The sequence below is a fragment of the Notolabrus celidotus genome, chromosome 12 (assembly GCF_009762535.1).
Source record: "Notolabrus celidotus isolate fNotCel1 chromosome 12, fNotCel1.pri, whole genome shotgun sequence".
Classification (NCBI taxonomy): Eukaryota; Metazoa; Chordata; class Actinopteri; order Labriformes; family Labridae; genus Notolabrus; species Notolabrus celidotus.
Window position 1 is genome coordinate 14,829,269 of NC_048283.1, and position 24,414 is coordinate 14,853,682.

At 41.3% G+C, this 24,414-nt stretch overlaps 2 protein-coding genes across 2 annotated transcripts; both read left to right on the plus strand.

Annotated features, from left to right (window-relative positions):
* Nucleotides 1-1,032: 1,032 nt before the first annotated feature.
* On the plus strand, nucleotides 1,033-11,154 carry LOC117822756 (serine/threonine-protein kinase LMTK3-like). Its single transcript, XM_034697659.1, has 12 exons — nucleotides 1,033-1,123; nucleotides 3,511-3,644; nucleotides 4,033-4,180; nucleotides 5,499-5,572; nucleotides 5,780-5,898; nucleotides 7,454-7,541; nucleotides 8,177-8,325; nucleotides 8,478-8,562; nucleotides 8,733-8,854; nucleotides 9,860-10,009; nucleotides 10,126-10,895; nucleotides 11,045-11,154. The coding sequence occupies exons 1-12, from the start codon at nucleotides 1,033-1,035 to the stop codon at nucleotides 11,152-11,154; spliced, it is 2,040 nt and encodes a 679-aa protein (XP_034553550.1).
* A 241-nt stretch (nucleotides 11,155-11,395) lies between these two features.
* Nucleotides 11,396-23,760, plus strand: LOC117823089. The gene is made up of 6 exons (XM_034698148.1): nucleotides 11,396-16,432; nucleotides 16,531-16,694; nucleotides 17,090-17,223; nucleotides 17,372-17,706; nucleotides 17,792-17,876; nucleotides 22,276-23,760. Exons 1-6 carry the CDS (start codon nucleotides 11,399-11,401, stop codon nucleotides 22,407-22,409), a joined length of 5,886 nt encoding a protein of 1,961 aa, XP_034554039.1. The 5' UTR covers nucleotides 11,396-11,398; the 3' UTR covers nucleotides 22,410-23,760.
* The last annotated feature ends 654 nt before the right edge of the window (nucleotides 23,761-24,414 follow it).

Sequence of the window (24,414 nt, forward strand, 5' to 3'; positions counted from 1 at the left end):
CAAAAAGATGAAAAAAGCAATACAATTGTAAATCCTAAAAAAATTTAAATATCCAGGCTTAAATAAAAGCTTCCTTTACATCCACTACTTTGATCGTTTCCATTTGATTTAGAAACATTTGGTTTGCGGTAGATTTGGTGATTATTGTTTCTGTTATAGTCTTTCTTTAATTATGACAACCACTATTATATCACTGAGTCAAAACAACGTACCTTTAAAGGTCAAAAGACAAATCAGAACTGAAAAGACTGGAATTTTTGTACTAAACAAAATAGCTGATGCATATTCGTTATGAAGAAAAACAACCTCTTTTGTTTTCTGTTTTGACCAGTTTGGGGGTCTCACAAATCCCAAATCCCAAAGAGTGACCATTAGTTACCCTTGTTTTTTTATTATTTCAAAAGACCTTGAATGAATATTTTAAGGGATTCAAAATCCAATTTGGGATCAATATAAACCCACTTCTGGGTACCACAGACACACCATTAGCTCCCTGTGGGAATATTACCACAGATTTTTTTCTTTTTTTCCGGGTACCATAATGATGATCATGCTGGACCATGACAATGCGCGCCGTGTGAGTCTGACGTAGGCAGTCGGAGGAGAAAAACACAGACGACCCTCAAACACTTGGAGAGAGGGAGAGAGAAGGAGGAGAAGAACGGCTTATATTTATTTATATAAAGGGAGAAATAGCGTACGGTTGTTTTCACCGGAGCTCCACGCAGACGGTGGCAGAGGATGCACAATAGAGCATCTCTCACACCGTGTTTAATTGCGGATTAGAGGAGGGGGAGGAGGAGAGAGCGAGAGAGAGAGAGGGGAGGAGGGGGCACAACAAGGAAGGCAAGGAGACGCTCTTTATTATTAGGAGAAAAAGCGGAGAGAGGAGGAGGGGGGGAGAGACAGAGACAGTGCGAGCCCGGAGACGGCACAGACCGTGGCGGGGGGGAACGGAGCGAGGACACCGACACCGACAGTCGGCAGCGTCGCTCGGATGCTGTTGTTGTTGTTGCTCCGGACGCGGCGACGATGCGGCCACACTGCTGGGTGATGGTAGCGCTGGCGGGGACCATGTCGTACCTGAGCCCGGAGAGAGCGCTCGGAGCCCCGCAGAGGGAAGGTGAGCGGAGTCGGAGGAGAGGAGGAGGAGGAGGGGGTGATGGAGGAGACGGGGGGTGTTGAAAACCTGTCAGTGATGCTGGAGAAAGGAGAGAAGAGGGGGTATGTAGTCAGTTATGAAAAGGCCGCTTTACATTGGGGGGTGATACTGTATTATTAAGCCAGTGTGGCTGAGGCATAATGCGAATTATCATTTTCGTAGCCTACGTGGCTGACTTAATGAAAACAGGAGCGAGGCTGATTTGGAGGTGGGTAGGGTAGGGTACCATATTTGCATACAGTGATGAAAATATTAAGGGGTGTCTCGATCTCGGGCCTCACATCGATGGCATTCAATACAGCATACTGTGTGAATAGCAGGCTAAAATCGTCGACCATTTAGTCTATAAATAGCTTCTGCTGGGCACTGGAGATGATTTAGCCTATTAACCACTGCTGGCATCTTTATTTTCCTCCATCTGAATATGCCGTCTTCTACCCCCAAGATCTGGCAGAGTGTTGTGTTTGTGTAATGTGTGCAGTCATTGTATTGTGGTGTATTGTTTTGATAAGAGCTGCTGGCACCGGAGCTGGTGGAAAAGGCCCTGTGTTAGCTTCCTATTTATATGCAGTGTCTGTCTGGACATCTGTCTAGGGAAAGATGAAAGAATAGCACTGCGCAGGAATTGTGCATCTAGATAGGAGTTGTATGTTTGAGGAGCATGTTTAGGAGACTGCCGAGGGGGTCATTTACTTTTCACATTTAGACCCTGTGTTGCAGGTGCTATGATCTGTAATGAGGAATAATGAATTAGCTTTTATCCTATGAGTCATGGGGTAAAACTTGTGTTTGACCGACTATCTAAAATGTATTGCAACCCAGAGTAATAGTTATTGTTTATTAGTTACAAAGTGTCCCTGGCCCACTTGGAGGTGCATTTATATTCTGAGCACATTCTAACTTACATTTGCTCAGCACATTAATCAAGTGAATCTTGCTTTATTTGTGTTGCAACTTTTTGTAAGCAAGAAAAAAAAAGGAAAATATAAGAAAAAAACAAGGTGTTTAAAGTGCTAATGGAAACAAAGCCTGCATATTGACCCTGCGAATGAAACAAACATCACCTCATGTCTTTTCACGGAATGCTGATTCTCTTTTTTAAATTTTCACTAAGTCGGTAAATTATTAAATGTACTTTGGAATTTATGTATGCAGTGTTTATATTATCATGACCTTATGAATGAATGTATTTTTGGGTCTGTGCAAGGATGCAGAAGGAAATTGGGATATTTTAAGAAATGACAGACTTAGAAACAAAAAGCCAAGTCATGAATTTAAAGGTAATGTTTCAATGTTGATATTCATGTTGCTCTCTTATAATATTATTCTTCAATTGTATTATTTAGCATTTCTTATGCTTACAGTTATTTTGAATTATATCAACGTGAGGTTGGTCATGTGTCATAAATACAGTGATTGCTGTACAAAAGATTGTTTTCAAAATGGTAACATTTTAGCAAACTATCTTACAAATGTTATGAGGCCTAAAATGCTGCTTTGCTCATACTTCAAAACAACAGGCTGAGTCATGTATTCCCAGGCATGGTTTAAATATTAATGTTTATATTTTATATATAAGTCCTTCACCCTTTCAACCCATCTGCTGTTTTTTTCAAGGTGTCACTGTTGCTCTCTTTTGTGAATCTTTTGTCTCATGAGTGATGGAATGTTTGACGTAGTTTGGCTACAGTATTGATATAGCTAATACCTGAAGGGTATTTAACCACCCTGCCCTGCCCCTTTTTTTTCTACAGATGGTTCACTTCCCACAATCAACTACTTTGAGGTACAAAAATCAAATGTCCCGATCCCTCCTTCTCTCACCTGAGTAGTCAACCTTCCTGATTTGAGTAATTCTTTCCAACCCTTCCTGATTCGCGCTCCTTATTTTACCTAAATGAAACTCCAGCCACCCCTCCCTGCTTCTTAACTGTGTTTCCTCAGTGGAATGCCATTTCTGATATTTCCCTTTCCCTATGCTTTCTTCCTTACTGGAATGGTCTATTATCCCACTTTCAATATTTATTCCAGTCTCTATCTTATGTATTGATTCAAACAATTTTTTTTTTAACTTCAAATTAGTTTCTTTCCTGCTTTACCCCAAACCCCCTGATGCAAGCTGTCCATTGGGGTTCTCCACTTTGTCCTAAACCTGCCGCTAAGAAAACGCTCCAATGGTTTCCCTCTAAACAAACCACCTATGTAACAAGATTTTATACTTTTCCAATTCAGTGAATACTCGTCTCCATCTCACTGACTCTAATCTAACAGTCCCTTATATTAGCACAAATACTCTGTATTTACTAAATTCTTTCCTCCTTTGTATTTTCTCACTATCTCCCTCTCAGTCTCTCAGACCAGAGCTGCGTCCCTCTCTCCACCACCTTACGTTGTCATCCTCATCTCTTGCTCGGGGCTCGTCTCTTTTGTTCTGCTGCTCCTGACCTGCCTGTGCTGTAAGAGAGGAGGAGTGGGGTTCAATGTAAGTCTTCCACATGTAAGAGATTTATTCACTTTTCTCTGCTTTCTTTAAGTTTTCACATCTTCTTTTACATGCTGGTATGCCTTTAAAATAAGCTTGCTTTGATAAAGGGTATGGAAGTGGAAGAAAGGAGTCAATAATTCAGATTTAATGAAGTAGAAATGGTCAATAATCATCTGTCAGACTAATCTCGAGTAAGCATGCATTCTTTTGCCTGAATGTATTCCTCTGTGTCTCACAGACAGGGTGTCATTAGTTCAGATTGGCTGCATCCCCATTGTCTGTTTTGATAGTAACCTTTAAACCCAACCCTGTTATTAAAAAAGTACAATTTAAATTTCTGTTATGCCAGTTTTGTGATTTAACTCTGCTGTTGGGGCTGAACCAGGAGTTTGACAATGCAGACGGGGAGGAGTGCTCTGGAGGCTCCAGTCCCATCCAGGAGGACAGCCTGTCATCATGTCCCTCCCTCCCTGAGGTCTACACCCTGCCAGTCAGGGACAGGTCCAACTGCCCCGCCCTGCAGGACGGAGCAGGTAACAACCACAAACCACTCTAAATCTGCCTGACTCTCATTTGAGCTTGCACCCCCTTGGGAAGAAGCTGAATTTCTGTCCTGCAGTGACCTCCCTCACGGTCTGTTGCCTGAGTCGCTGATGCAGATCCATTAAAGGTCTCAAACTGGGTGTAAAACCAGATGCTGAATTTCAATGGAGTGGAAACTATGATCTGAGGAAATTCTCCATCACTGCTTCTTACAAGTAGAAATAGCTGGAAATTTGGTGAGGAATGAGGATGATATCAGCACAGCTTGGGAATGCAGTACATGAGGTTTTGTCTCAGGAAGGGTACTGTGTCATTCCTTAAAGCCCCACTTCACTCTCCATGCATTTGGCTTTATTGAGATGTTCAACCTTCAGTGTGCAGAAAAATGTGTTACACCAGACACCTTTTTGCACATTCATCTGCTTATAATTCCTCTTACATCTCAACTCTAATCAGTGTTTAAATGTATAATGACAAGCATTTACGTAGAGATTGTCTAACATTTTCCAACAATGCTCAAATCCAGAAAAAGCTGAATATCTTTACATTGATTCTATAAGTGTTAGAAGATCACCAGTCTTCTTTGGAAACATGGAAAAAAAAACAGATGATAAAGAGTCTGAAAGGAACTTTGTTCATGTAAGCTATTGATACTGGCGGCTATTTTTTATTACAATGAGGAGACATAATGTGACCACAAGTTAGACGTTAGACAACATGAAGTACTTCAAAAGTCAAACAATACCTCCTCCATTAACGTACATAAGCTACTGTAATTTTTCAAAACCTTGGCTGTTAAATTTTCATCTGCAATTATGTATGTTAAAAACAAAGAGAACAACTCCCACAATGCAAGGCTTCTCTTCAACATCACCAGACTATCCCTTTTGTTATTGTTTTGATTTGGAGACCTCTAACCATAAAAACTGCCTGCTGTGTTTAAGATGTGTGATTATGAGCATTATTTTGTGCAATTTTAAGATCAGTTACAGTCTAATAAGCAATTTGAACAAATTAGATGTTGAAAGATACATGTCCACATTGTAAACACTGAAATTAACTTCACAGTAAGGAAAAAGAGATGTTATTTCCATTAGTTGAACGTCAACATAATTTATTGATTCCAAATCTTTTATTGAAGTTTGAGGTGATGACATATTTGCTCACAATCATTAAACACAAGGCCCAGTCTTATTTCTTAAAGTATGTTTGGGATGGCCCTAGGATGTTTTGCTAATGGAAGTTTCACTTTGAATTTCATATAACTCATGAACTGCAGCTGATGTTATTTTTTCTTATTTGCTACAGACTCCAAGTCTCAGTGCTTCAAAAGACACACTCTAAACTATCTGCAGGAGATAGGAAATGGCTGGTTTGGAAAGGTAAGATGATCACCTTTCAAATCCAAGTATCATTGTGTTTTCATGTAAAATACAACCAGCAACATTTATTTTTCCTTCCTTCAGCATGCTCTGCTCTGTTATATTTAATACTGGCTACTGACCAGATCAGGAGTCCTAACTCAAAATAGTTCTTTTACTGCCTCTCCTGGGCACTCTTCCATATTATTGTCCATCGATCTCTCCTAGGTGATCCTGGCTGAAGTGCTGTGTGACTGCAGCTCCTCTCAGGCCGTGGTGAAGGAGCTGCGTGTCAGTGCCAGCCCCCTAGAGCAGAGGAAGTTTTTGGCTGAGTCTGAGCCCTACAGGTAAGAAAAATGATGGAGCAGACATTTTTAGTTCTGAATACAAGACTGGGAGCAAGTAATGTTCCCATGTTCTTTTCAGACAGAAGAAAATAGTCATACCGATCCATCACAATCAAAGTTAACATAGGCTCCTAGGAACATAGGGATCTGCATCACCACAAATAACGCTTATGGAAAACATAAATTCAACATAAGAGTAACAAAAGTTAGACAAGTGATTTCAGTCATTGGAAGGATTTCAATTAGTGTGTCCTATGTTAGCTAGCACTAGCTCAGACTAGCCTACATAAACTGCTGGTCATGAAAGAAAAACTAAATCTTTAACCAAGAAAGACTTAATTTTCTTGTGTTCCATGTTAGCTAACATTAGCCAACATAAAAAAAACTAGTGATATTAGACTGAGAAAGGCTTAAATCAATGAAAGAGTGTAACACATTGGGGCGCTGGTGGCCTAGCAGTCTAAGCGCCCCACATACAGAGGCTATAGTCCTCGTTGCAGAGGTCGTCGGTTCGACTCCTGACCGTCACCGACTGCATGTCTTCCCCCCTCTCTACTTCTCACATTTCCTGTCTCTCTTCAGCTGTCCCATCATAAAGGCAAAAAAAGCCCCAAAAATATAACTTAAAAAAAAGAAAAGAATGTAACACATTTAATGTCCCACCTTAGCTAACATTAGCCATTTTCCATCATAATTTGAATGGATAGATTATACATTTAAAATAGATACACTTGTCACATTTGTCTATTCAATTTTGAAATAACAAATATTTAAGACTTCTTCTTATTTACAAAAAAATTACTATGACACATTTTACAATGTGCAGTTACTGAAAATAAACTTAAAAAGGTGTTTTAATGTCTTAATGTGTTCTTGGATTGGTATTTACATAGTCATAACTTGACTTTGACTATGACAACATAACCAGCATGTTAATTGTGTTTGACTCAGAACCTGAGTTGTATATTGGCTGTCCTTCACTCTCTGTAACACGCACAAAAAAACTCAAACACACAGAGACTCAAGAGGACGCATTCAAGGACAGGGCTGTCTGTTCTGTTCTCTACTTCTTTCTTTGGGTAAAACACACCCAGGAACAGAGGCTACCTTCTCTCTCTCACACACACACACACATACAAGCTCACAAATGTGCACCCAAAAAGTCTTTTTCACAAGGATTCTTCTGCTGTTTAAATCTCCTGTTTCTTCTGCTCTTGCTGCTGCACAAATCCTCCAATTGTCACACATTCGTCTCAATTTGTGTCAGATGAAAACACACCACACACACTCGATAAATTGCAAAAACACTGATACGCTTCATTTCAATTTTCCAACTCTCATTCACACTTAATTTGGCTTTGCTGCAGCACTTCTTTAGTGCCTCCCCTTCTCCATCCCCCTGTCTACATTAAAGCATGAGGTACTCAGGCTTCCAGCTCACTACCAGCTACCTATCCGTCCATAAAATTAAACTGTGATAAGTTTGTTCTTTATTTCATTATTTCACTATCCTGTGATTTCTTTCTCTGTCTCTGGTATCTCTCCTTCAACTCAGAAGTCTTAAACATCCAAACATCCTGCAGTGTTTGGGGCAGTGCAGTGAGAGCATCCCTTTCCTCCTGGTTATGGAGTTCTGTCAGCTGGTGAGTGCCTATGAGCCATTTAAATACTTGACAAAAGTCAAATTTAAGCTACAGTGTAATAGCTATATTTTAGATTAATCATAGATGTTTCATGGTCACTGAAATTGGTTTTGCCTCCCTTCCATCAGTTTGTTTTCCATCGCTGAGCCGGCTTAATCACTGACTGATTAAGGAAGCCGTATAAGTTGACTCTCAGGCCAAACAAAGACACAAGCAGATCAATTACAGCAACACAGTGAGAGAAGCCAAAAAACACTGGGGACCTCACAGACTGCTATTACCCTGTTTGATAAAGTCTCCTATTGTCTCTTTCCTCTCAGATAATTCTCATCCTTTTATATGGGCCCTATTTTATTTCCTTGCCCTTCCCGAAGCACAAATGACTAATACAAGGCTGTCAGCTCATTACCAATTCCCCGAGTGCTTTTGAGGCTCTGTGATGGAAAACACCTAAAAGGAGACATATTTACTGCAGAAATCACCAATATCCTCTTTGCCTATAGTATGTTCCCTCCTCTCTTAGAGGAAAGGCATAGGAACTTGGCACACGCTTCAGTCGACCTGGCTTGAACTCAACCTCTATTCAAGTCTGCATGCCAGTAACTGCTTGCATTGTGTCTTGGTTGTACAACTAGGGTGACCTGAAGAGATATCTGAGAGCCCAGCGCAAGTCAGATGGGATGACCCCTGACCTGCCAACCCGAGATCTCCTGACTCTGCAGAGAATGGCTTTTGAGATCACATCCGGTCTGCTCCATCTTCATGAGAACAACTACATCCACAGGTCAGTCAGATCTCTGATCCTTGATCTCTGATCCTTGATCTCTGTAGATAACCAGGATCAAAGTCTTTAAACAAGGTTGTGTCTTAGATAGGAAGGGTGTGAATACTGTGGCACTGTGACAGATTTACAAGATTGTGTTTTGCTCTGTACAGTGATCTTGCTTTAAGAAACTGCCTGCTGACCTCAGACCTCACTGTAAGGATAGGTGACTACGGCCTCTCACACAACCATTATAAGGTAGGTGGATCTTTTCTTTATAAAAATGACCTACCCATGTAGACTAGGAGAATTTTCACTCCAGTGTTTTTTTGTGGGAACCATAACATTAATGATTTCAGTTACTTGAATCATGCAGTAACTAAAAATATATCTAGTATAAAATTAATTATTGTTTTGTTTTTACAAAGGAGGACTATTACCTTACTCCAGACAAGCTATGGATTCCACTCCGCTGGATTGCTCCGGAGCTGCTGGAGGAGTACAGAGGATCTCTTATCGTTACAGACCAAACAAAGACCAGCAATGTGTGGTATGTTTCAATGCTATCACAGCTGTTTATATATAGTCCTGCTGGAAAAAACATAATTGACAAAACAGTCCGTTTACAGCCTTCATGTCCAACACAATACATGTCTGCCATAACTTCAATCTAAAGGGAAACATCTTACAATGTTACAATATTACGATGTCATTTAGCAGAGGCTTTTATCCAAAGCGACGTACATACCAGAACAAGAACAACACAAGCAAAGATCTAGACAAGAGGAAACAAGATCAGCAAGAGTAACAAAGTGATTCAAGTCCATTTGGATGCAGGTACTGCCAAGCAGTGTAAAGGCACTATGCAAAAGTAAATAAATATTGTTTTTTATTTTTTATTTTTTCATTTTAGTAAAATAAGAAACATCTACAATGAAACAACCAAACCATTTAAGACCCTCCATTATCATCATCAACAATTAACTTGTCATCACCACAATAATGACCAAAGTACCAAGTATTGGGTCACTCCAGAGCTGAACACAGATTCCCAAAGTAGAGCAGGACAGTGCGAGTCAACTGTAGCTGGAAGACACGATCTGCCACTGGGGACAACAGTGGAGAACAGTCTAGCTAAGTGCATAGTGCTTCCTAAAGAGCTGGGTCTATATCTTAAGTGTGCATTTCAAAAAAATGTATTGAAATACCATCACTTCCTTCTGTATCTATTTATTTAGTTGGCTGAGCTGAGAGAAAGTATTCTGGGATCAACACACACCAGGACAGAAAGACAAGTCTTTCCTGGCACAGCAGAAAAGATATCTAAAATTTTAAGAAGGATGTTTATCATCCTATTGCTTCACTAAACAAGTTATTTTGTTAACAAAGCCAAGAAGATATCTTGTCATCTATTTTCTCTTACCCTTCCCGGAGCTGTCTGCTTGAGAGTTGGACCTCTATGAAGGTGTTCCTGTAAAAGCCTTACATAATAAAAAATTAAAACGTCTTTGAAGATTAGTCTGACACCTTCTCTTCATCTGTTTTTCTCTTCCAGGTCCTTGGGGGTGGTTATATGGGAGCTGTTTGAGTTTGGGTCTCAGCCTCACAGACACCTGAGTGATGAGGAAGTGCTGACCTTCGTCATTAGGGAGAGGCAGATCACTCTCGCCCAGCCCAGACTTAAACTCTCTCATGCTGACTACTGGTCAGTGCTCTATTAAGTGTATTGTGCAGAAATGATGGTTATCTTAAAGTAAACAAACAATGCCTTACACGTGTCTCTCTAAACTTACCTCCTCTTGTTTCCTCTCCTCTCTACAGGTATGAGATCATGCAGTCCTGCTGGTTACCTCCATCTCAACGCCCCTCTGTAGCAGAAGTATTCCTCCTCCTCTCCTCACTCTTGGCTGCTGAGCGAGGAATGGTAAGGGGGAGTGTCGGGGAAGAAGATGAAGAGGATGAGGAGTATACGGACGGCAGAGGAAGGAGAGGGGAGAGTGAGGAGTCATTTGAAAGACGCTGGGACTTACTTCGTCCACCTGCATTCCAGACTGCAGCAAACGAGCGACACAGGGAGAGAGACTATTGCAGGGAGGACAGAGACAACTCCTACCCCCTTCTGGACCCTGTGGGTAACTGTATCACCCCTTCCTCATCTGAACTGGATGACATCCTAACAGTCACTGAAACCAGCAAAGGCTTGAACTTTGAGTATTTTTGGGAGAAGGCTCATGCCAGACGAGGCTACAAACCTCTTCCTCCCCCTCAGCCGATCCCTACTGTGAACAATAACCACAGACAGTCTTTGGACACTCCCACTGTGGTCCCAGTGATAAGCGCTCGCAGCCCGTCCCTCGCTAGTGAGTACTACATCAGACTAGAGGAGCACACTCCCCAGGACAAGTCGCCGACTCTTAAAGGAAAGTCGTCTTACCGCTCTGACTCAATGTGCCATGGAGACGTGGAGTTGGTGGAGATTCGCAGTGGATTGCTTGGAAAAGAGCGAGTCCCTTATTGTTCCTCTGAGAAATGTGGAAAGGGCCTTCAGACCATCAGATCTAGCGAGGTTCAACTCCAGGTGCCAAACACAGGTGTGGCTGAGTTTAGAGACACTTCGTGTAGAGTGACTGACTTCTCAGTCGTCGATTTAGGGGATGATGATGAAGAGGAGAAGAGAAAGAGCAGCGATGTTGATAAAAGATCATCCATAAGTTCTCAAGCCCCAGTCCTTCCTCCAAAGCCTCGCTCAATGTCGATGTCATCAGCCAACCACCTTCATTCACGCCCCCTGCCTGCCCCTCCACTGGGATACAGAGGACTGCCACACTACACTATTGGTGGAAAAATTGAAACAGACCCCCATCACATGAGCAGCTGCCCACCCTCTACCTTTGATCACCTAGGGCTCCACAGGGCCCGACAGACTCTACCCCCATCTCCGTCACTCTCCCCCTCCCTACCCCCATCAAGCCATCCAATTTACCCTCAACCCCCCCAAATGTGTCCCCCACCTCTTCCTCCCCACTCCAAACCACAAAGAATCTGCCCTAGCTACAACACTGCAGAGACTTATTCCAGATACAGTATGCCGCATATGCAGAGATCTCACCGAGACCCGCTTTCCTGTGACTTTTCCGACAGAGAGGGGGGTACCAGGCCCTCATTATCATTGCACAACTCCAAGGAGACCTCTTACCCTCGTGTCAAAGACTTTGACTCCCCTATTCGTCGAGAAAACCCACTGCGACCCATTTATCGCAATTTACCCCGCCCTCAGCAAACAAACGCTCAGATTGAAAGACAGTCCTCATCGAGTCCCACCTACTCAGATGAGGATGACTCTCCCTTCATGTCCCCTGAGAGACAAAGCGGTGGGACTACTGTCACTCACTCCAGCCTATCTGAAGATGCAGACCCAGCCTGTGCAGAGCTTTTCTCCAGGGGGATGAAAAGGACTCAGTCACGCCTTGACACCATCCTGCCCACAATTTGGAGGGAAGATGCCGAACTTCAAGCAGAACGTGTGGCCGCTGCCAAGAAATCCCCAATGCATCTGTTCCTGACAGAGATATCTACTGTGACAGAGTCTGGCGAATCCAAGAAAGGAAATTCATGGGAGGGAGAGAAGGCAGATAAAACAGATGGGGAGAGATGGGGGAACTTTCTGCTTCCTAACAGAGGCATGCGCCGCTCCCAGTCGCTAATCACGGAGTTGGGGTCAGCGACTCATTCATGGGGACAAGAGAAACAAAACAACAGGACGGGAGCTGAGGAGGACGATACAGTCACTAAAGAATCATTCCAGGGGGATCTTTTCCTCACAGAGATCAACACAGGAGGGATGGACTCGGATCCAGAGGGAGGATCAGAGCCTGATCCTGTAAAGTACCTCTATCCAGCAGGATCCAGACTGCGGCCCTATGTCTGTGCCCCAGGCCTTCCCTCATACACAGAGGCTGAGGAAGCCTATTCAAAGGGTATAAGGAGATCCCGCTCTCTCCTCTCTGAGATAAATATTGGGAAGCAGGAGTCAGAACAGCAGCAGCCAGAGAAGGAGCCCCGGAGAACAGAAATGACCAGGGAGGAGTTCCTGAAGGAAATCCAATCAGCAGAGACCTTCTTGACTGAAATCATATCGAGACAAAATGCTGCTGCAAACAAAAAGGAAGCAGACCCTTCTCAATCTCCTACTCCTCTGTCTCCTGAATATGAGTCCATATGCATTGACCCAAACTCTGCTCAGACCATCAGGTTTCAGTCAGAGAGCTCCATACGAGCAACCAGCAAAGGAAAAGATGACCCTCAAACTGAAGCAATCTACGCCCAAGTGACCAAGCGTGCCAAAAAGAGTGAAATAAAGGTTTCTATGAGACCCGGGATCCCAGTCCTTCACATAGGATCTAACAAACAGCCACTCAAAGTTGACAGCAATGCTGACCACTGCCAATCTGATGAGTTTGTGTTTTCAGAAATCATGCCCAAAAATGGTCTTCTGCACAACCAAACACTTGGTTGTCAAAAAGATGAGGAGGAGTGCGCAGATGGTCCAGCTTTACCTGCCAGGGGAGAGGACACAGATCTCTTTGAGCACTCTCCTACCACGTCCACAGAGAGTGTTAAAGAAACCAGCACTGTGCTACTTTGTGAAAACAAATCCCAAATTGCAAATGACACAGATACACAAAAGGCTGCTGTTATAGGGAATGGTGAGATAATGAATGAAGAAATGCAGGCAAGCAGCCCACAGAGACATCAGACACGTGGAATGACTGATACCATGTCATCTGATAATGACAAAGAAAAGCACCTCAATGATAATGTTTCTCCAGTGGATTCAGAACGCATCACAGCATCTCATGACTTGCAGAACACCAAAAACCTGGGTTCTCAAAGTAATAAAAAAGGCTATGCCGAGTCAGAAAGAGAAAATGTACAGCCACACAACGATGCAGGTCAAGAAAAACACTGTCACAATGCCCAAATGGCCTCTTCTCCTGCTGCCACTCCAACCACTCCAGACTGGGACCCATCCACTGATGTCTCACTCATCACCCCCGACTCAGTCCTGTCACCTATGACCTCCAGCTCAGCCGACTGCCTCACACCCAGTGACTCATGGACGAGCACTGGAGGAGGAAAAAATGGCAGTTGGCGAGCTCTGGGAAATGAAACACCACATCGAGACTCTGCCTACTTCTCAGATAGCGACTGGGAAGGTGACGGGATGAACCGAAGGAGCAGTGATGGAACGGTTGCCTCGAGGCAGAGCAGCAGTCGAGGAGGGGATCGGGGAACACTGACAGGGATAGAAGAAAAAACAGAGGAGGAGGGAGAGATGGGAGACAAGAGTCCCTTGAGAAATAGTGCACAGACATTGGATAAGAGAAGAGAAACTGTAGAGAATACAACAATAAAAATATGTGATGAAACGATTCTTCTGAATCAAAATGCTCCAGAAAATGTCATCTCTCTTTTTGGTAATAACAAAGACATTGTTCACAAAGGGCTGGAGCTAACGCAGAGAGATGACTCTGGCATTTTTCAAAATGAAAGCATAAATTCAACAATGCTTGGGGACGATCTGCAGGTCAAAGACTGTGTTGACTTAATTGATAAGTTGTTCTCAGACCTAGATGATGAGAAAGGGCTCCCAAACTGTGGTGGGTATATTGACAACCACCTCACAGATGGCATTATCTCTCAAATGGCAGACTGCAAATATCAGGACTCAAATGAAAATGATGTAAACCTTCATTCTAAGAGCTTTGCTGAGACAAATATTTTGATCGACTCAGTTTCTGGCAGCCAGTCAAAGGATTGTGTGTTAAAGCAAAGAAATAATGATTACACAAGCGTTACAAAGACAGATATCGATCTCCTCTCTGCACTGGACTCCCACAAATGTGAAAATGATGCTGTGGAATCTGTGACACCATCCCAAGTTTATGATGAACTGCATGGCATTCAAGGAGGAGAAGAGACCCCATCAACAGTTGAGCCATGTAATGGGAAGTCTGCCTCTGTTAAAGAGAGTGATCTGATGTGTCCTGCTTGGACTGTGGAGGTTGTGGAAGATCTGGAGCAACATGAAGAAAGTCCCGGTATAGACCACAACGAGCTGGGCCTGAGAAACCTCCATTACTTGGATAGTAGCAAGGGCAAAAATGTCACCACAGAGACGGATAAACAGCTGGCTGCTGCAGAGCTTAGTAACGCCGTTAAGGCAAAGTCACCCCTCAGAGGTTCAGCAAGTGGGATGGAGTCTGCTAACAATGTGGATAAGGATTCCTGTGAGGGCTTAGAGGTGAAGGCTAAAGAGTTATGGAGCGCCCTGGAGGAGGATGAGGAATCTACAGGATCTGGTGTTGTCAAAGGAGAGTTTGACTGCCACCGTTTCCCACAGTTTAAGGACTTGCACTTGTGGCCTGATGAAAATGACCAGTGGGCCTCTCCAGAGAGGAGGAGCCAGGATTCTGAACTGAGATCTGAGTTTTTCTCTAGGTTTAGCAACAAGGCCTGGGAGGTGGGGGAGAGGCTGGTTGTAGGTCAGGAGTTTTGGGAGACTGAAGAAAATGACGAACTTGCAGGAAGTGAACCTCACCCTGCTGTCCTAGAGGGCTGTGAAGAAACCTGGAATGATGAATCCCAAGGACTAACTTGTCATCTTGCCATGAAGGAAAAGTGGGACTCCAAAGAAGATGACCAACACATGGTCCAGCAGGAAGAAAACATTGAGAACTTTGGAGAGACTGGCAGCTTAAACCAAGACCTGAAAAGAGATATTGATGTAGAGAATAAAGAAATCCCTGAGCAAGAGACCTTGGAGCACAGTGAGAAAGACATGTTTTCCTGTACAGAGGCAGTCAGTGAAGGGGAAGGTTTACTACACTCCACAGAGAGAGAGGAGAATCAAAATTTTAACAGATGGCCTCAGAATCACCTTTTCAACATGCAAGAAGAGGTGCAGACATTAGTTGAGCAAACCGACGAAGGCACAAGTTCAAATTTTGAGAACCACCTCAGTCACACTTTAGAGATCATAACAAATGTATCTGTTAGCATTAGCGAAGCTCCTCGTGTCTTTTCAGAACTACAACATGTTGAATCAGGCTTAGATTCAGAGGCTGCAATAAGACCATGGCCTGTTAAGCAGTGCATAGAAGATAGCGTAAGCATTAGTAATGTCGAGGAGGATTACAGAGAAATGCCTCTTCCCTCCAATCCCATCTCTTGTCCCAGTGACCTTGATGAGCAGGAGGAGGTAGATCAGTCAGATCCACAGGTAGACAATTTCAGCTCAGTGGATTTTCCAAGTCCTCCACCAAGCATAGACCTTGATGTGCAGGATGATAAATTGGAGAGTTTAGACGACTCTTTTCCCAGTCCACCTCCATCTGTTGTAGAGTCAGAGGAGTTTATTAGTCACATTAATCTGGAAGACTTTATTGCTAGTACAGAGACAGAGCCGTATATTTCTCCAGCTCAAGACACACAAGTCTTGGATCCACCTGCTACAACTCAGAGTGCAGGGATCTCAGCCAATCTCAACCTCCCTCATGTGCATGTTACACTGGATGACAATAGCAACCATGCATCAAACACAACAAGGCAGGATGAGCAAAAAGATCTGATCGAGGAGACGTCGTCTGACAATACAACTTCACCCCAAGCTCCTCTCAACAATCTCCCAGAGTTACTGATTTCTGAGTGGAAGGATTTGGATGAGGAGCCCTTGGAGGATTTTGAAAAACTGGAACAACTTTGTTGCATATCTGGAGATGAGGAGGACTCTCTGGGCGACCTTTTTCTAGGGAACCTGGAGCTCCTGGAGTCTTTAAAGAAAACACCTGATCAGAAAGTTGCTAATATTGGTGAAAGTGATACAACTGAGGAGGTATGTGGCTCTTCTACTCCTGAGGGAAGTGTGTTGGATTTGATGGAGGACAGGATTCCTGTGAACTCTGATAAGCTGGCAGGGTCTGTGCCAGATATCATCCTGGACTCACAGGACAAACTGTCACTTCAAGAAGAGAGGAATGGCGGGCAGAGATCCCCTGGACAAACATCGGATGTCAAAGACCAGGGATCGCTCTCCAAGTTAACAACAAAAAACGGCCTCATGATGCAGGTGGGCAGGTTTTTTCTATAGTTTCTTGTGAAATTGCTTCTTATATTGTCTTGTTTACTTTATTTACCACTTGTTATTGTTTTGCTCTTTTGCTTCAGGTGTGTGAGGAGAGGCTACAGTTTTCCCTCTGTGAAAATGTGAAAACAAATGTGCTTTGGGGGGCAACTGTTAAAGACACAGTGACGCTTCGGCCATGGGGGGAACAGATTGCAGAAAACAGCAAAGAGCTGGTCGCTGTGGAACAACAAAAAGAGGATGAAAGGTATAAAAACAAGTCCTAATGTTCTAATAGTATACCAAATAACATGTCAGATTTAATGTTGGAAGAATCTATTAATCCAAAGAAACACGGCTGTATTTCATTGAGAGATTTCTTTTCTTGTACTCCCAAGAATATATATTTTCAGCAGTGACTAGTATTTAGACATACGGATATGGTTTAATTTTTCAAGGTTTGGGGATATGTTTCTTCGATCTTGTTGGGGTGAATGGAATTTGTATTTACAGTACGAAAAAGGCTTGTTGTGTAACTCTCCAGCTCCTAACTTGGGGTTAGTTTATGAGTGTTATTTGGGGATTTTGTGCACCTGCCCCTTCGATAATCATGTTTTAATTTAGCATTTGTTTTTGGTTTTCTGTGCTTTGTTTTGGTTACAGTCGTGAGGAGCAGGAAAGTTCGCAAAGCATTCAGGCGAACACTGAGACTGATGAAACGATATCTGAGCCATTCACTGTGATTGAACAACCTGAGGTCACAACCCCTCAGCCTTCTGCAAACCAGGCTATGAAAGGTACCTGAATCTAGCATGAATTGTAAACACTTAAGGCCGTGATCATAATATTAAACTGGCATACATGTTTTTTTAATTTGTATGATGGTATGTCTGACTGTTAGGTTTCTAATATCTCATCCTCCTCTCATGTTTTTTACTCACACAGCAAAACTAGCTCGCCTGTCTCTTGCTCTTCCTCCTCTTGCTCTGACTCTTCCCCTCACCCCAACTGGCAAAGGGGGATTTGGGGATGGATCGATTGGAAGTCGGATTGGAAGACGGAGAGGTCTGTCCTCAGGAAGCGACCAAGACGAGGAGGAGGAGGATGAACCGGAGGATGAAAGCTCTCGGCGGGTGATTGTTGTCACGGAAACAGACGTGGACAAACGTGTTGGACTGAGGAGTCTCCTGAAGTCACCTAAGGAGCCGATGGACAGAGAGAGAGACAGAGGGAGAAATGTGTCCTTTTTTGATGATGTCACGATATATCTTTTTGATCAGGTATTTACCGTACTATTTCTGAATTATTTATACATGATATCGTTAGATATAACTAAAGTAGTCGTTTATGTCCCATTCTCAACAGGAAACTCCAACCAATGAGTTGAGCTCTTCAGCGCCCACTACTCCAACCCCTGTGTCCGTCAAAAACACTAAGCTGGATTTACGTGGTAAGAGAAAAACACCCCACATTCACGGGGGAGGAAGGAGTTTACACTGTTAGACCGACTAGCAGTATGGCTGTGTGGATGGCAATGTCAGTCAGTGCATCATTTTGGTCTGCACTGAAATATCTCAACAACTTCTGCTATAAATTGCTAATAGTCTGCTAACTTGCCAAAGTAAAAGCCCTTTCATATTATTTTCATTATTATCATATAGAGTCCGACAAGGTTCAGCCATTATGCCTCTCTATTAATACTGAAGGCAAGATGTTACAGTGGTATAAATAATGGGCCTTTAAATGGCAGTATGAGAAGGCCTTAAGATAATAATAATAATAATAATAATAATAATAATAATAATAATAATAATATAATGATAATAATAATATTTTATTTATATAGTATGTTTCAACACAAGTAACAAAGTGATTCACAGTGGGCAATAAAAACAAGAAGAAGTTCAAAGCAAAATAAAGCATTTAAAAATAAAATGAAATAAAAGCTTTAAAAAAATGTGTCTTGAGTATATAACATATAACACGAGACTGACTCTGCAAGTCTGATCTCCTCTGGCAGGCTGTTCCAGAGTGTAGGAGACCTGACTGAAAACTCCCTGTCCCCTTTAGTTTTCAGTCAGGTCCTTGGAACAGCTAACAGAGCACTGCCAGGGGATCTCAGACTGCAACCAGGTTTGTAGGGGGATAAAAGCTCAGAGATATATAGAGGGGCAAGTCCATGTTGTGCTTTAAAAGTCAATAGAATAATCTTAAAAACAATTCTAAAATTAACAAAAATCAATAAAAGAGGCCTCCTTATACCTGAGTATCATAAGACAGGTAGCAGCAGAAGGTTGATTTGATTTTTTGTATTAACATGTTGCTCAAAAAAAATAAAACTTAGGGAGGGTCAGGCAAGGGTCATTGAATAGTGTTTGCATTGGTTTCAAAGGCTAAATGGAAGAAACGCTAAGATGGAAAACAAAGTGGCAACCCATCACTGCCGCTAATTTGAATGTCCACAGTGTTGTGAGGAAGAGAAACAAACAAAAGTCCCAGAAAGCTTTTCATTAGATGCCAAATCAGCATTAAGTCCAGAGTGCAGGATGAGTTATCGACTGTTTTTTCCAGGAAAACAAAAAAAACACCTTCAAGATGGTCGACAAACACTTTTTAAAAATTTACTGTAGAACCATATACTGAGGTATAGGTAACAATAAATGACACTGATAAGAAAATTCAAGTACTCAAACATTTAATGAGAACTTCAGGACATTAGTATTGTCAGTGTACAGATGTCAGCATACTGTTGTTAGCATTCAGCTGAAAGACCTACCGAGTGAGTTGCCGTAGACGTCCTCCTGCTGCAGACGTTCTGGACTCCAGCTGATACGGACGTTCTTGACTCCAGCGGCAACAGCTTCCACTTCTCATCTCATCACTATCACCTCTCTCTCTTAATCCCCTCTATCCGTCTTTCCAGACCCAACTCGGTCGAGGCATAATGGCTGTCTAACATGAGTCTGCTTCTGCCTGAGGTTTCTGCCTGTTAAAAGGAAGTTTTGAGATAACGTTTGTTCTCATTTGGCGCTATACAAATAAAGATTGATTGATTGATTGATTGAGTAATGAGCAGCAACATAGTGTCTTTAGCATGCTGTTAACTTTAAGTAACTATAAGGATAACCTGCATTAAGTCTGTTTTGTGCTATACATATTGTCAAACTCATTCTTCACCTTGAGCAGAGGAATGATGTAACAGGCACTGACAGTCTCCAACTTATTCCCACCTTCCTAAATAAAAAACTCTAATTTCAACCAACCCCTCTCCGAATATGCAGCCAGAATTAATCTTCCATAATTATCCCTCTCCACACTCTGACATGTGGAACGAAGCGAGGACATAAATCCTGTGCTCAACAATGCAGGCCTAAGCTGTGTTTCCCAACACATTTTCATTTGCTCTCTTGACTTCCTCTCTCCATCTCATACACTGATCACCTCATTTCACAGAATAATGAAAAGTTTGAGCTCAGAATTTCCTTTGAGCTGTGCACACATACACACATACACACACACACACACACACACACACACACACACACACACACTCTCTCTCTCTCTCACGCGCGCAGGAAGGCAGAAACTCCGAAATTAGATGCTTTCATGATCTTTCATAGCCTTTAGAGTTGAAACTTCAGAGCGCTGAGAGAAGATGCTGTGTTCCCTTTGAGTTATTTTTAACCAAAACCTGTCTTGTATTGCATCAGTATGATCATATTAATAGATAAATAATTTTACTTTATTTTACAATATTTTATTGGCTTGTTGCTAAAATCTCACAGTATATATCAGCAGTATTGAAGGCACACATGTCGCAGTCAGAAACATCTAAAGAGGCAACAACAGGCCCCAGGGCTTACGTAGACAATTTAAAGACTCTCAGTTCTTCCTGCCATAGAGAGATGTTCAGTCTCTCTGCAGGAAAACAAGATCTCTGATGCTGATTGTTGAAAACTAAACCCGGACATATACAGTGGGTACGGAAAGTATTCAGACCCCTTCACTTTTTCTACATTTTGTTATGTTACAGCCTTATTCCAAAATTGATTAAATTAATTTTTTCCCTCAACATTCTACACACAGAGTAGGAATACTTATGCATGTATTTGACACTGGAGATTTACTAGTAGTTGAGATTTCAATTGCTTGACTAACTTTAATGCATTTAATGAAACGCTGCTGTGGAAAATTCTGAAAGATTATCAGTATGTATTTACCAAACATATACTCAATATGAAGTATTTCTTATACTAGAAAATGTGACCAGTACATAACTTTATGAATTCTAACAAGCAATGCTTTCTGGCACATTAATCAGAAGATTTTCCTCATGGTCCTCATAACCTTTTTGCTCCCTGAGCCTGTTCCTAAGAGGTCCCTGCAGTACCTCATCCATGTTTCAGTGTAGACTATTTTAACATTAAGACGGCTATGAAAATGTTGAGTGGCCAGGAAGGTCAGTCTCAAGAGGCACAGCAATCTAAGGGATTTATTTACCCCTGTTGTGAAGTGGAAGCTTCATTGAGAGACGTACCCAGGTATCATTCAAGCTGAACCTTTACTGTTCATATTTTCTATTTACAGAAAGAAGGAAGACAAAATCACGGTCTTCAGCACCTAACCCTGCACCTAACATATAATCAACATCAAAAAAAGAATCAAGTTAGCTGTTGGAAAACAGTGACGTGTTACTTTTGTCCTTCAAAAGAAAAGCGCTTCCTGTCAACATTGGAAATGAAACTTAAATAATTTAACAAAGTAAAATATCAACACTGTATTTCTTATCACAATTAAACAATTCAAAACAACCCCAATGTGGGCAGCTGTGGCTCAGTGGGTAGAGTCAGTCATCTATCAATTGGAAGGTTGGCGGTTCAATCCCAGCTCCGGCAGTCAGATGCCAAAGTGTCCTTGAGCAAGACACTGAACCCCAAATTGCTCCCACTGTTGTTCAGAGGTGTGTGAGTGTGTACGAATGAGATTTGCTAATACTGATGGTTCCTTACATTAGTAGCCTCGACCATCAGTAAGTGAATGAGTATGAATGGGTGAATGCGGCGAGTAGTGAAAAAAGCGTTTGATTGGTCAGACAAGACTAGAAAAGCGCTATATAAGTACAAGTCCATTTACCAATGTCCATAACAAACAGCTCTATCTTACTCAAACACGGTTTATAAACAAGTACAGCTCACTCTATTCTCTTATGAACGGACATCCAAATCAGAAACTGAGCTTTTTTCTTTTTTTTTTTTATTACTTTATTTGACAGGGACCATGCAAAACAAAAACTGTCAAGCCAGAGATAGCTATAAGCCCATTTTCTTCTGTGGTCCCTGGGCAGGAAGATGTAAACAAATGTACAATACAAATGATAAAAAACATACTAGCATTTAAAACAATACATAGGCTACTCAACACAGTCCATCACTAATAAAAACACATTTAAAATTACATTTCATTGTCTCTAATTTGATGCATTCAGATGATCACATAACTGTTTTTCCTTGAGCCATAATTTCAGTTTACTTTTAAAAACACCGAGGCTTGTACAGTCTCTAATGTGGGTAGGAATTGAGTTCCATTTTCCTTTGAGCAGGAGGAGTGACCACACTAACACAGACAGACAAAAAGAGGACATTTATACCTGTCTGGCCAAACAATAGGACAGAAGGAGGGGAGGCAAGGAGACCTGATGTTAAACTCATCAAAATAAGAAGGGATGGCTAAGCTCCTAATGATAAAACTGTGTTAATGTGAAATGTTTGAGGAAGGACTACACTTAAGGGACACTTACCAGACTTTCACATACAAAGCTGTATACTTGATTTTGTTTTGTTTTCCATCAGGGCCAAACATCAAGAGCAAGGAGTCAAAGAGAAAAGAGGATTTCTCAATCAAACCAAGGTCGTCTGTTGGAGCTAATCCAGTGACATCATCGCGGTTCACTGTCAGCCCTGCCAATGACCCCCACTTGGTGTGATGTTAAATGTCATCACAGGAACCTTTAGAGTCAAAACCCTCTTGGACTGGCCAATTAATTAATCCCAACAACCAGCCATTCACCCAGAGGCTATTTTTGTATTGAAGAGGCAACTGCAAGAATGAGACTCCCGATCTAAAAGCTGGACACATTCCAGGTTTTATCAACGACAGGATTTTGTATGACAGCGGTTGTTGTGCTCCTGCCTGCATCTATTTACAGAGTTTATTCATAGCCTTTGGCTACATAGTCTTTGAAAAGGCAGCATATGCTAGAAGAAGAGGAGCCTGGAGCTTTGTAAAATCTGAAACAGATTTGACAGATATGCAGTGGGAGTCTTGCTGTGTACCAGCTAACCTTCTCTTTTTCTGCTTCATTTTGTTGTATTGTTCCCCAGATGAGCGGGGATGCACTTTGGTTGGTCATTCATCAGTCTATGTAAACTCTTGGATTCCAGTCCTCTCTTGATTACAGATGTTTTTCATTGCAGTTGGTCAGTTGTTCATGTAGGCAGCAGTTTGGAGCAGCAATCACTTGACTTCTGTATTTGAGAATACTCATTTGCATTTGTACAAATATCATAAGACAAGTGTATACAATATCATTTTAGAGCTGTTTACTTTTAGATGTATTCTTAGACTGCACGAAAAATGAAACAAGCTATGCTTCTTTACTTTTTGATTCTAATGAACTATCTCACTTTAAAACAATTATTCTATATTTGTTATATTGCTTTATTTATTTATTTATTTATTTATTTATTTATTTAGTTAGTTATTTAGTTATGTAAAGCAAATTTCCATGCAATATTTTATTTATTCAATTACTAATTTATTTATTATTCAGTTTATTTATTTGATTCTCTCTGGTTAACATAAATAAACTTAGCTATAATTTGTTTGGGACAGAATGCATCTAGGTTATACCTTCTCTAAGATCTTCATAACAAATAAATCAAAATATTTTCCCAAACGTCTTAATTGCTAAAAAAGTATTTTGTATAATTTACCTGTTAATATATGCCAATCTGTATGGAACTATGTCCTGTAATGTGTCTTTTTTTTCCAATGTCTATGAATTTTTAGCTGTCTTGTCATTTTTTTCTCTTGTTTAAGGACAGTTAATGTAGCTTAGCATGAAAAATTGAAGCATTTCATCAGTAAATAACTACATTTGTTAGTGTATCTGTTAATTTATCCCATTTTCTACTAATAACAGCCCATCATGCAGTTCAGGTCCAACTAGTCAATTTGTTTAGTCTGTTTAAATGTTGGTTTAAAACCTGTATTGTTTAAAGAATGGTTTTCAAGGGATAATGTATAAAGGAGGGGAAATAAAAACTTCAAAATGTGAACCTCTTATTGAACTTTTTCATGACAATAAATATTATTGTTTTGTAGTCCTAAAACACTTCATTTTTCACCAAGAAGATGTATACATGTATCCTACATCAGGGGTTCCCAAACTTTTCAGCCCGCGACCCCTAAAATATAGGTGCCAAAGACTCTCGACTCCCACTCTCCCTCGAAGGGATTTAATGTGGCTTCATTTAGCTGGTCTGCAGAAGATTTGCCTACCTATGTGAGCATGTGGCTGTTTCCTGTGCTTTTATGAATTAACCTACTGCTACTGATGCTTTTGATAATGAACTGTTCACTAACCCTAAATGTAGGAGTCATCTGACAACAAAGAAAGGCGGAAAACTCATTACATTTTCTATTTTCAAGTTTTTTTTTTAAATTTAGCTACTATTTTTGTCGATATCTTTTACTATAATGGGTAAAAAGTACTATTTTAGATAACTTTTTCCATTCAATTTTCTTATTACATTTCTTCAGTATTTCTTTGTTCGCCACAAGTTAACAAATTATATAAGAGTAACCAACAAAGAATAAAAAAAATAATATTTTTTTTACAATCATTATTATAAAAATAGAAATAAAAATAATAATAATGATGATAATAATAATAATAATGATAATAATAATAATAATAATAATAATAA

What these genes read in the sequence shown, in the direction of transcription:
- LOC117823089 (XM_034698148.1), top strand. Translation starts at nt 11,399, where the DNA reads ATGCAGAGATCTCACCGAGACCCGCTTTCCTGTGACTTTTCCGACAGA. An exon ending in CAACAAAAAGAGGATGAAAG is followed by an intron (nt 16,695 to 17,089) that starts GTATAAAAACAA and finishes TTTTGGTTACAG; the next exon opens with TCGTGAGGAGCAGGAAAGTT. An exon ending in TGCAAACCAGGCTATGAAAG is followed by an intron (nt 17,224 to 17,371) that starts GTACCTGAATCT and finishes TTACTCACACAG; the next exon opens with CAAAACTAGCTCGCCTGTCT.
- LOC117822756 (XM_034697659.1), top strand. Translation starts at nt 1,033, where the DNA reads ATGCGGCCACACTGCTGGGTGATGGTAGCGCTGGCGGGGACCATGTCG. An exon ending in GAAATGGCTGGTTTGGAAAG is followed by an intron (nt 5,573 to 5,779) that starts GTAAGATGATCA and finishes GATCTCTCCTAG; the next exon opens with GTGATCCTGGCTGAAGTGCT. An exon ending in GCTGAGTCTGAGCCCTACAG is followed by an intron (nt 5,899 to 7,453) that starts GTAAGAAAAATG and finishes CCTTCAACTCAG; the next exon opens with AAGTCTTAAACATCCAAACA.